General features: G+C 44.8%; 1 protein-coding gene across 1 annotated transcript in view; it reads left to right on the forward strand.

Annotated features, from left to right (window-relative positions):
* Positions 1-3,836: 3,836 nt before the first annotated feature.
* Positions 3,837-12,973, forward strand: part of grm7 (glutamate metabotropic receptor 7) — a gene marked incomplete at its 3' end in the record, with an annotated part of 134,843 nt that continues 125,706 nt past the window's right edge. Inside the window, exon 1 of the mRNA XM_084464851.1 lies at positions 3,837-4,050. Within this exon, the coding sequence (XP_084320977.1) occupies positions 3,939-4,050 (112 nt within the window). The 5' untranslated portion in view covers positions 3,837-3,938. The remainder of the gene's footprint in view (positions 4,051-12,973) is intronic.

Raw genomic sequence — 12,973 nt, forward strand, 5'->3', positions numbered from 1 at the left:
TCCCCCAGATTCATGTCATTTATAGTGCTCTGGGAAAACCTTTAAAAATAACAAGACAACGCACAAAAAAAACAGCAGAACGACGAAAGGTCTCCCCAGATCTATGTTCGTACTATCATTAGTTCTGAGGAAGTCCTTTTAAGACGATGGAAAGCCACCCCAGATGGATGTTCTACTATGAGCTCTGAGGAGCCCATTTTAAATACAACAAACAAACAACAACAATAACAACAACAAGGCCAGTGAAACAATGGAATATCGTTCTCTAACAGCGTACCAGGGCGGGGGGGTGTGGATGAATGGAGCTGTCCACTCAGCTGGCTGACAGCAGACATGGCCATCGCACGGTGGCTGCTCCCATGATGACTGACACCATTTGTTTTCCCTGTGGGATTTTGGGTACCTATTTACCTATTTTACTCTCTCCTCCTCCTCCTCCTCCAGCTACTCCTCCTTCTACTCCTCCTCCTCCTCCTCCACCCTCTCCTTCTTCTTCTCCTCCCGCCTCCACCTCCTCCTATATCTGTCTTCTTTCTTCTACACCTTGACCTTTATGTCTCTTCCCTAAACGGGTTTCATTTTCAGGCCAGGAAAGCTTGTGTCTCTTTCCATCTCTCCTGGTGTACTGGACAGAACTGAATCTGACATTAAATGACATCATGTATATCAACACTGGAGACGGCTTAACCTAAACCTCTCCATTTTACTTTTTGTGAAGCAGACCTCACCTGTAGGCGGGCTCTTCAAATATGTTTTAAAACTTTCTGCTGTGACAAATGTCCTTTCACTAACTAGTGATTAAGGGCAGAAAGGGTGGTTGGCGAGTTTCTTTGACTTATTTCTCTTTCTCTCTCTAAATTGTTTCTTCCTTTTCTTCATTATTTTGTCTCTTCGGTCTCGGTTTCTGGGTGTTTGTTTTATTTTTTCTCCCTCTCGCTCTCTTTTATTTTCTCTTTCTTTCTTTCTGCCTTCCTTTATTACTCTAACTCCCCTCTGGTTTCTTTCTATCTCTCTACTTTCTCCTTTTCTCTCCTTCGTTCTCATTTCTTTCTTTCTGAGTTGCACTATATATTTTTAATTTGGTGTTCCCCCGGCACATGAGGCGGTCCCCAGTTTTCATGTGCCCACAGTGTGTGACTATATCAATAGCCTAGCCTAGCACTGTGTTGTACAGTATGTCCCCTCTTTGCCACCGTAGAACACATAATAACGGGGAATATAACAGTAACTGTAATCAACCTGCCACAGTGTGTACTGTATCACTTCCCTGCTGTGTGTGTGTGTGTGTGTGGGGGGGGGGCTTTGTATTATTCACACTCATAAATACTGTACAGTGTCCAAGGTTGCAAGTCTGTGCTGGGTATTATTTCAAAGCTGCCAAGTGTTTGTGTGAGTGTGTGTATTTCTGTTTGTATGTGCATGCTTGTGTGTGTGTGTGAGTGTGTGTTTGTGTGTGTGTGTGTGTGTGTGTGTAGAGGAGCCTCATGGTGTGGCTCCTGAACAACGTGTTGTTGATGGTTCTCAGTAGAAGCTGTAGTGTTTGCACCCCACGTTGAGCATAAAGCTGCACGCTGCCATGTGTGTGTGTGTGTGTGGGTGTGTGTGTGTGTGGGTGCATAGGTGTGGGTGGGTGTTTTGATGTATTTATTTTAACTTAAATCCAGGAGTTTATGCATGGGTATATGGATTTATTTGTACCATGCATGGTGGGCGTCGAACGCAGGGCCCGATGAGGTGGCTGCTGGGAAGGGCTACGCAGCATTAAACACACCCCTGCTAGGGGTCCAGGGACGGCCCAAGAAGAACCACCGCTGCTCTGCCAACGCCCGGGGGCCACAGAGAGACCGCTGTCTCCTTCCATGATGCTAACGTTGCTAATACTACTCCCAGCGCTCCACCAGGCCATGGCCCTGAATTAACCCCAGACATGAGTTGTCTCTGGGTCATCATCCTGCTGCCTGAGCCCTCAACCGTGTCCTTGCCCTGCCGGTTGATTTGTTTCGTTTTTGTCAAAGTGTCTTCTGTCTTCGGCCGAAGCACATTTAGCATGAGGGCACTCTCGCCATCGACTTATGGAATCGATGTGCGTCGGTCAGGACGCAGTTTTGTGACATTTTGTGATCAAAAAGGAAACTGGTAATGGTCTTACCCAGTGCCTAACACGACTGTGTCTTATCCCAAAGAGCTTTTGCTGTCGGGTAAAGTTTGGAGCAATTTTTGACGAATCATGTTGTCAACGGATGTTTCAGATTAGCCAGGAGAGATGCTAAAACTGGTTTAATCCTGACTAGTATGGTTTAATGTGTCGTAGTTTAACATGTCTTATTGTCATGGTCTCCTCTTGGATCACCAGTGCTACCTGATAGAATGGATCGATAGATCGGATCAACTAAACATTTGACTTTGGTAAATAACTGAATATCGACAACAGGGTCTTTTCTCTGTTCAGCCCATACTAAATACAAAATTATATGAATATATATATATATATATATATAGTATCTATTTAATGGAGAAAAGTATCTGTTCTGTTGAACTATCCATTCTGTAAGCACTTGTCTACAACCAATAGTTTTTTATCAAGCAGCTACAGTGCTTATTAATTGCTAATATGTGTGTGTGTGTGTGTGTCCTGTTGTGAATGTGTGCATGGACACAAGCAAATCGATGTGTGAGTACTAAGTGTCTACAGAGATTCCATCTAAAAGAGATCAAAGGTTTGATTTGAATCAATATTTTGTCATATTTCGTGTTACTTAGACTGTAGGGATTTGTAGGGAGTTTTTCTGATAATTTCACAAGAAGTCAAAGGTCAAACAGCTGCCTATGCCTCCTGAACTGGGCATTTAATTACCCGATTCCCGTTTCATGTCTATTGAATCACCCCGTAAACAGGAGTCCCATGATATCAACATTTAAAAGATAACCCTTTCAATAACCCAGCTATTGAGTATAAGGGAGAGGGTTTGAAAGTGGGTTCAATTAATTGATACGTTGGTCTGATTATCTATTTACTGTCTTCCACACAATTTCAAAACACAATGAGCCGCTGCTCTCACAGCCAGATCTGTGTTGTCGGTTGTCGGTGTATAGATCTGCGTGTTTCTCTGTCATTTCCATTGGCAAGTTGTGCCGCAAAGCCTTGACAGCTGTTTAACATTGTGCAGAAGTGTGAAATTCCATAGAAGATACATGATTGTTTTGTGACAAGGGACGACGTGAAGAAATTGCCTCATTTTGCATTGGCAGAGATAGAGGAGCATCACAAGGGTCTGTCGCCGGAGTACAATGAGACGTACATTTTCTGGGAGAGGGAAATCATGTTTTCTGTCTCCCTTCTTCATATCCTTCTCTCTCTAGCCTTAATCGGTTTCTCCCAGCACCTCTCCCTCTCTCTCTCTCTCTCAAAGGGATTTCAAAGGGATTTATTGGTAAACATACATTGACATTGCACTAAAAGTAAAATTAAATGCACAAATTTTTAATGTAAATACTAATTCAAAAGAAGTCCAGTGGAACAGTTCCACACCCCTTCTCTCTCTCTCTCTCTCTCTCTATTCCAACCCCCCCCCCCTGTCTTTCTCTCAATAAAATTCAAATTTAAAATGCTTTATTGGTAGCTTTTATTGCCACGGCCATGAAATGAAGCAAACAAACTGATTCTTTCAGAGGAAAATTGACATTTGCACTGCCAGAGCACAATAAATGAACTATATATACACAAATATGAATTCAACTGAATACAAATTTTTGACAATTTCATATTTTTTTTAATAAAACTTTCGTAAAAAAAAGTCCAATGGCGTATAAACCGCCCACCTGTCTCTCTCCAGATCCCCCAGGTGAGCTACGCCTCCACGGCACCGGAGCTGAGCGACGACCGGCGCTACGACTTCTTCTCGCGGGTGGTGCCCCCGGACAGCTTCCAGGCCCAGGCCATGGTGGACATCGTGAAGACCATGGGCTGGAACTACGTCTCCACCCTGGCCTCGGAGGGCAGCTACGGGGAGAAGGGCGTGGATGCCTTCATGCAGCTCTCCCGGGAAGCTGGTGAGTCCGGGGGTGGTGCTGCTGGTGATGGAGGTGATGTAGATGGAGGTGTTGGAGGTGTTGAAGATGCTGGTTGTGGAGTTGTGTTGTTCAGGTGTTGCTGATGGAGGTGGTTGTGAAGGAGTGATGCTGATGCTGGTAGTGGTGGAGGTGTTGGAGGTGTTGGCGGTGGTGGTGGTGGAGTTGTGTTGTTCAGGTGTTGCTGATGGAGGTGGTTGTGATGGAGTGATGCTTATGCTGGTGATGGTGGAGGTGTTGGCGGTGGTGGTGGTGGAGTAGTGTTGTTAAGGGTGGTGGTGGAGAAGGTTGGTGTTTTGGTGGTGTGGAGGTCGTGAGGATGGAGGATGTTGGTGGAGAAGGTTGGTGGTTGTCGTGGTGGTAGTGGTGGTGAAGATGGTAGTGTTAAAGGTGATGGAGGAGGGTTGTGGTTGTGGTGGTGGAGAAGGTTGGTGGCTTGTTTGTGGTGGTGGGGGAGAAGGTTGGTGGTAGTGGTGGCATGGTGGAGGTGCTGGTGTTCAAAAGGTTACAGTAAACTACACCTCTTCATTGAATACCTCCCATTAGTATGCAGTGAGTCCACTGCAGTTCTACTGCTTCATTCATGGTTCTGCGTTTGTTATTCCGAGCATAGTCCACCAAAAGACTGTTACCCAGAAACATCTGCGGATCTTTGTGTTGAAGAAATTAACTTATGGTCAAAACCTCTGTGGGAAATGAACAGGACAAGCTGGCAGGAAGAGACCTGCGTGGATGTGCTGAAGTCAACACTTTTAAAGTGATTAAAGTGTAGACCAAATGGAATGTGGTTCTCACTTTGGTTGCAGGATGTCTCGTAGTTTGTGTGTTTGACTCCCAACCGAGATGTTCTGGGTTTGCATTTGATAAAAGGGTCAGCAGAAATGACGAGATAGCAAATATTTGGAGATTCACAGAGTCACAGTATTTTTTTATAGCCCAAAGATTGACTTTTCCCTTCCATATAGGTCAGCAAATATCAACCTATATGGTATACTATTCACTTCCTGATGCAGAACATTGGATTTTAATCGACCAGTACTGCAATCCTTCCCACCAATGAAAAACACCAACAGAAACAACAACCAATCATTTGAGGGTGGTGATTTCTGGCCATTGTGATTTGAGTGATTGACAGACTGGGAGAATGAGGATGATTCCTGTTAAGGTTATTGTGATGTTTGACTTCAATGCATGTGGTGCCTGTGGCCTTAGCATCTACCACGTTAATGATGAAGCAGGACGGGTAGACTTTGAGTGTGCTGCTGTACTCCTTCTGTACTTCTGGCTTCTGACCTCTATCCTCACATTGGGTGGCTCGTCCCCTGATGAGAGTCAGGCCCCCATAGATTTTCCTATCAGAGCCAGTATTTCCAATCACACAAAGTATTTTCAATTCCCAGCACAAGGGGGTCTGCGTCTCAGCTTGTTACAGAACGTCTCTCCGGATTCTGAAAAGACTTGTGAGTGCTTAATGGGAACAATATGAGGACAAAGCAGTAAGAAAATAACAAAATAAATTGAAAGAATGAAAGAATGGCCCTGCTCTGAACATACTCCCCACTGAGTCTGGCTGGGTGGTCACTCTTCACGTGGTGATGAAGACCTCTTAATGAGGGAGGGATTGTCCTCCAAAATGACCAGTACCAGTTGGAGAGTTACCAAAACAAAAACAACCAAATCCCAAAACGGGGGACTGAAACCTCTCCAGGGATCATGACACATCTATTCTCCCACTTAGTCTGCGTTCAAAGCCCCCTGTGCCGGGGGAGAGACAGGTATTTCTGATCCCAGCCACTAGAATACTAATGCACCTGCTATCTATCAAACACTACCGTTATGCTGGGTCTGAGGTGGCAGTATTTACAGACTCAACCTTTAAACATTGTGCAGTGGTGGAGTCAGTGATATCCTAGAGCGTATGTGTGTGTGTGCCTGTGTGTGTGCCTGTGTGCTTGTGTGTGTGTGTGCGTGTGTGCATGCGTGTGTGCGACTGTGTGTGTGTGTGTGTGTGTGTCTGTGAGATGAATTAGCAAAGCACGTAGTTAGGGGGAAACAGATTTGGTGGCGCTGTGAGATAGGGCCTACTCTCTGGTCATTGTGCAGACGCTGTAATTCCCTCGCAAGAATCCTCTTACTTCCGATGCTATCAATCAGAGAAGCGGTTTCCGACCTTGCTAGATCACTACTTAACTGATAAGTGAACAGAGAGAGACCACCCTGAATACATCAGGGGAGGGGAAGAGAGAGTGTGTGTGTGTGTGTGTGTGTGTGAGAGTGTCTGTTTGAGTTTGTGTGATTATGTGTCTCTCTATTCTTAGAGTGTATATGTGTGTATGTGTCTGTTGTAAGTGTGTGTGTGTGTGTGTGTGTGTGTGTCCAGGTTCATGTAAGGTTATCTCTTGATGGTAGGTAATCCACACAATATCGATTCAGGGTTGCTCCTATTAGACAAGCACCCACACCCACACACACACACACACACACACACACACACACACACACACACACACACAACCACATATTGATTACACAGGTGGCCGGGCTGTCATTGTGTTTGCTATTATCTCGGAACTTTCTTTATTTTGGCTCTTGTTCTCGTCTTAAAAACGCACCTATTTTACCACCAGCTGTGATACTGATTTAAAGGGGACATATTAAACTCCAGGTGTGAGTGTGATTAGCCATCACCAGCCGTTTGGAAAATGCACCGCTTCTGACATCACAGGTGAGCGTGTCCACCTAGATGTATGACGGATAGATGAGCAATCCACTGCAAGCCTACCCAGTCCACTGGGTAGGCTGGTAGACTGATCTATCCAGCACACATCTAGGTGGACCCGCCCACCTGTGATGTCAGATTTTCAAAACGTCCTGTAACGGCTAATCACACTCACATCTGGTGGTATAATATGTCCCCTTTAAAAAACATCTCTTTTGTGACATCACAAGTGGGAGTGTCCACACCCATATATACGTTAGATATCTCAGCCTACCAGTTGGTCAGTTACCAGTCCACGGAGGGGGAACTCACCCAGCTAGTGTTTAGAATGCATGTCCATCGCCATGGTTCCACTGAACATTCTAGAATGTTTTCACAGCCAACTAACCAATGCTCATCATAAGGTACCTAGCTAGATTTCATTATGAATTAACACACCTGTTGGTGGAATTGGTGTTCAAGATCTAGAGGATATGAGGCAGGCGTCCCTGAGTTAATCTGGGCGTCTGATTATCTCTGAACCAGCCCTGGACTCCATCAGCCCTCCATCACTCCCCAGGGACTCATGAAGCGGATGAGTGACAGCCTACACATGCACTCACACCGCTGCTAGTGCGATGGGCGGTGTTTAGTGTGTGTGTGTGTGTGTGTTTGTTACCCTGGTCTAGTGTGTGGGTGTGTGTGTGTGTGTGTGTGTGTGTGTGTGTTTGTGTCTCTGCGTGAGTCTGTTTATTTGTTGAGGTTTTCTTAATCAATAGGATGGTTTGGATTTGTGTGTGTGTGTGTGTGTGTGTGTGTGTGTTTGTTACCCTGGTCTAGTGTGTGTGCATGTGTTTGTGTCTCTGCGTGAGTCTGTTTATTTGTTGAGGTTTGCTAAGCCTATAGGATTTTTAGGATTTCTATAGGAGGTTTTGATTTGTGTGTGCCTGCGTGTGTGTGTTGGTGACCCTGGTTTAGTGTGTGTGTGTGTGTGTGTGTTTGTGTGTGTGTGTGCATGTGTGTGTGCACGTTGGTTACCCTGGTCTGAAAGGCACCAGGGAAGACATTTCATTGAACCGCATTAAAGAAACCGTTCTCCAGCCTGAGGCTCTGCCGCTCCTCAGCCCAGCGTTCGTCTCCTCCCGTCTTTAAATTGATCAATCACAGCCCACCATCCCCCACAGGCATATTAATTGACCAATCACAATGCCCACTCCCCTCTTAGCTTTTTGTAATTTACCAATCACAATTCTGCCTTCCCTCCGAGGTGTGTTAATCGACCAATCACACCTCCACACGTTCCTTGGTTTCAATGCGGCAGCACTTTGGCCCCTTCTCTGGCCCCGTGCCACGTTCCCGATGTTTCTCATTTGTTTCATCACCGTAACCCCTGACTACACCCTGAGTGATGCAAAATAAAAATTTTACAGGGAGGCTGATGCCATCCCGCCGAGCCCTTCATCACGCCGGGCGCTGGTATCTCAAGGTGAGGTCCAGTCGGTGTGTGACTCTCCGCATGTCACTCATTAAAGTGCAGTGGGCTCCGCTGCGGTCCGAGGGGCGCTGTGGCGGCCGAGCGCTAATACCTCCGCCGCGTCAGGGACTCTGGAGCGGAGCAGCAGCTTAATTGCTTTTCTCAAGGTTTTGGGATAAATTGATTTTGTATTCGTTAAGCAATTTTGCCAGAGGTGTGTTCATTTATCACCGGGCCTGCTTCAGGTTACGCGCACACTCACACGCATACGCACAGACACACACAGATGCACACACAAGCGCACTAACACACACACACACACACACACACATTACATTTACCACTGAAGTTGAAGTTGGATTACTAATACATGTCCTACTCAAGATAATTGGGATCTCTTCCTCATTTAAGTTAATTGGGCCTCGTCTCCTCTCAGGATGATGAAGACGATGATGAAGACCGTAACTTTATCTCTCTTCATAATGAGAGGGTTATCACCTCCTCTTCTGCATCATCAGAGAGTTATGAGGTAGACCAACTCTTCATCGTGGTGGAAGAGTGTACACAGTCCCTCCCTCCTCCTCTCATGACCTAGCAGACTGTAACTTTTTCTATCTTCATCGTGAGAGGGTTATCACCTCCTCCTCTTCCTCCTCGTTCCATTCATGCAGCTGTTGTCTCACAGTAAGGACAGAAGCTAAGGTGAGCAGGCCCTCAGTGCAGCCACAGAGTCAGGCAGCCAGAGGCTCCCCCACCCAGTCCATTCATCACGCGCCCGTTCTGCCGCAAGACCGCAGCCCACAGGATAGTCATCGTGGTAAACATGGTGGAGCAATAGGGGCCAGGGGTGCCACATGTAGCATGGGATGACTCATAAGGTGACTCATGCCCCACGCCCCCACACACACAGAAGCAGAGGTCTGACAGTCGAGCAGATCAATACAAACGTTGGTGACGATAACGAGTGCGAGTCTGAAAGTGTTGGGTGGAAAGTAAACATAGTTGGAGTTTGAGAATCGCAGATCGCTCGACAGTAAGAGGTCATGGATGACTGGAGTTATTACTCTTACTTTTATTGTATTATGTATATTGAATTGAAGGAAATTGGAGCACAGTACGAAATAATAACGAAATAACAAAAAAAATAAGTGGATCCACCTCAAGTCTTGCCACGTTCGGGAAGTTTAAAAACTTTTAATATTTTCCATCAGAGACACCCTGAAGATTTAGATTTTTCTTTCAATGTGTTTGTGAACCAAATGTAGAAAACGTTTTCATGAATTTATATTTTTTCATGAACCAGCAAAACAACCTTATGTTCCTTACCCCAGGCCCCTCTTAACAACAACACACGTTCCATTTCAAAACAAACAACGTACATTTACTTGAATACCCCGATGTCTGAATTAAGGGCGCGCTTCATTCCACATCGGAACCAGAGCCGGCGCATTCCGTTCATAACTCGTCTTAAATACGTACTCAAAACAAACCGTCCACAATTAATCTTTAATGTAGAGACTATACAATTAAATCAATTTATTTAATGCGTCAAATGTTTCGCCACCTAGGCGTGTCGCCACCTCGTCGTACTTAAGTCACTGAGTTGATTTTAGAGAGCTTGAAACATAATGGAGTGGTGTTCTAAGAGACACCCGTGCATCTGACTGTGAGGTCGTTTTGCTGGTTCAGGTTGAACCGATCATATTCTAGAATGGAAGAACCAAAACTAAAAGCAATGATGTATATAGTCATGAGTTCACTCAGAAGAGACTCTATTCTATATTGTGTTTTTTAATTCACTCTGTATGCAGTGGACCAACTTGTGGATGAGATGATGAGATCAATTCATTAAGGGAAAAAAGTTTCTCGAGATTTGATACATGATTTCTTACACAGAGCACAAACTGTCGGTCTGTGTGGGAAGATAATACATACTTTAAATAACTTGGATTGTTTTATTAAAACAGTATAGACAAATGAATAATTAATTAAACTCTGTGTTTTACTTTTTATCTTCAGAAACAAAAGTTTTTTATTACAATAAAATATTTATACATCATCTTATTGCCTTCTTTTGCTAACCATTGCACAAATGTATTTACATACATATAGGTCTGGAGGCGGTTTCATAATCCAAAATACCTAGTAGCACTGTAGTCTTTTCAAAATAGTCCTTTTCATGCTGAAATCCAACACAACCTAACAGATGGAAACCCTTGTAGACCGGGTTATTAATGGGAAAAGGAGCCATCTTCACCCGGGGCAGCGTAACTGCTCAAGCACACTTTATAGGAATGCTTTGTGAGCCCTGATTCCCAGAGATGAGAAATGACACACCTCATTAATATCACTAATGTATCACGCATGTGCACGGGGGTTTTCTGTACCACAACCTTTATCCCATCTGCATGGTAATCCTTTACATTCATGCACAGCTTTTCACACACAAATGCCTCCATTCATCAACGTCATTAATGTCCGGCAGACTCCTGTAAATGTGCGTGTAAAAAACGTGTTTCTGATTTATGAAACTTTCCCGTGTGGTTTACTCCCGCAGAAACACATTGATGAATGGCAGCAGGTGTATTCGTGTAACCAAGATTGATTTTCTCATGCCGCAATAATAAATGTTACACCACATCAGCTGCCACCCAATCCTGATAGGAAAACATGTGAAAACGTGTCTGACGCGTGTGTCCTTATTGGCTGCCTGCAGTGGGACCAAGCTGTTTTTTAACACATTCATGAAGCACTTTGCACCCAATACGGCGATGCGCACGTGTCGTGTTTTCATTAGAATGTGCTCCGGTAATAAGAGCCTTCTGGATACAGGCTACCTCGATGACTTCATCAGGTTGGGAAATCAAGGCTTGAGGTGTGAACGCCCCCAGGAGTGTTCTCTGATGTGGGGCTCTCTCCACAACAGCTCACTTAAATTCCAGCACGAATCAACGGCGGAGCAGAGGTCAGCTCACGGAGATGTCTGGCAGTCTAAGATGGTGTTTTCATCTTAATAGGAGGCAGAAATACATTCTAGTCTTCTAGGTTTGATAGCGAAGTGTTCTAGTCGTGACGGACCCTTGAGTCTCCTGGTACTTTGGGGCCTGGTACTTTGGGCCCCCCTTTGGGTACACCGGTGGCTCCACTGGAAAAGTCACGTGAACTCACCGGTACATGTGCTGAAGGCCACATCTTCTGTCACGGCCCGACAAAGCACTCATTCACGTTTTAAAATCCCAGCCCACAGAACTTTTAGAATCCAATTTATAGACTCGCAAATTTGCATCCATGCATAATTTAACTTAGTGATTTGCTGAAGTGATAATAAAAAAAGCATTAAAAGGGAAATATAATTTCAAATGAGACTCCAGCTCGCTAACTGACTCACACGGTAATAATAATGATGATGAAATATTGTGATATATTGTGTTTTAATCATCTACTTCATGGTGAATGAATACCGTAGCATACCCACACATGATGCTCTCCCTGGCTCACCACTCCCTCCCCAGCAAGCTGTTCGGCCTCTCTCTGATGAAAGCTAGATTTCCATTATCTCAACATCTCAGGAGGAGGAGGAGGAGGAGGAGGAAGGGAGGGAGGGTAATGGCCCATCCTCGTTGCCAGGTTGAAATAGGAAATACTACCTTCCATCGCTCTCACTTTTCATCCCTCTCGCTCTCTCTCTCTCAATGTTGTTGTTCCCTCCTCTTGGCTGTGTGATTTTGTGGTGAACACTGTCTTTATTCCGCTCCATTGCATCTATCAATGTGTCTAATGCTCTTCTTGTGTCACTGCTCTCTCTCTCTCTCTCTCTCTCCCTCCCACTCTCTCTCTCTTTCTCTCTCAATTGCATCTGTTCCTTCCGTCTCTCTGACTGTCGTTTGCGTCTCTGCTTGGTTATTTGTTTGCCCTGACCAAAGAGGGGACACTTCTGGCTGTCTCTTCCTGTCTGCTTGTCAATGTGTCTTGACACAGGGTGGGAAGAGAGAAGGGGTGGAGACACCAGACCAGGAAAGGTGTGTGTGTGTGTGTGTGTGTGTGTGTATATGTTCCCATATGAGCCTCTTATCTGCTTCCCTGATTACCAGAAGCCACACCTTTAAGTTACTAACATTTTGTTTAGCATTGTATTGAGCATATGCTTCAGATTTAACTTTAGTAATTATTATTAATAATAATAATAATAATAATAACAATAATCGTCTTTTTTTTTTACATAAAAAAACTGGCGCGATGAAAGACAAAAAGATAAGTGTATATTGATGGGCGATTGACTTGACGCCACTTTCCTAGAACGAGGACCTCGAGAAGCCACACAGAAGGGCTTCTTTGTTCCAACTGGATTCTTGAGTATTTTATTTTGGTTTTGAGAGTGCATAGTTAGTGGATGTTTAAAAAAAAAAAAAGCGGTACTGTGAAGGCGTCCCTGTAGCCAAATCTGTAGCCAGAACCCAACTTTGGTTCACTGTGTCCTCAGACACTAGCACTCTGGGTAGCAGTCGTCTCGGAGACTGTGTTCACAAAGTCACAGACCCCCAGATTCAGGGAACAGATTGCAATCTGTCTTTTTATACCTAGCAGGCCGTTCTGGTTATCAACACTAGCTGGGTCGGGGGAGCTGAATGCAGAATTAGGCATTTCTGAGCCATCTCGCGTTCAGAGCAAAGATTGAAGAAAGATCACAGTCAACCAAGAGGACATGGGAAAAGTTGGGCGAATGTGAAATGTAG

This window comes from Micromesistius poutassou (genome assembly GCF_964030765.1).
Source record: "Micromesistius poutassou genome assembly, chromosome: 2".
Taxonomy (NCBI): Eukaryota; Metazoa; Chordata; class Actinopteri; order Gadiformes; family Gadidae; genus Micromesistius; species Micromesistius poutassou.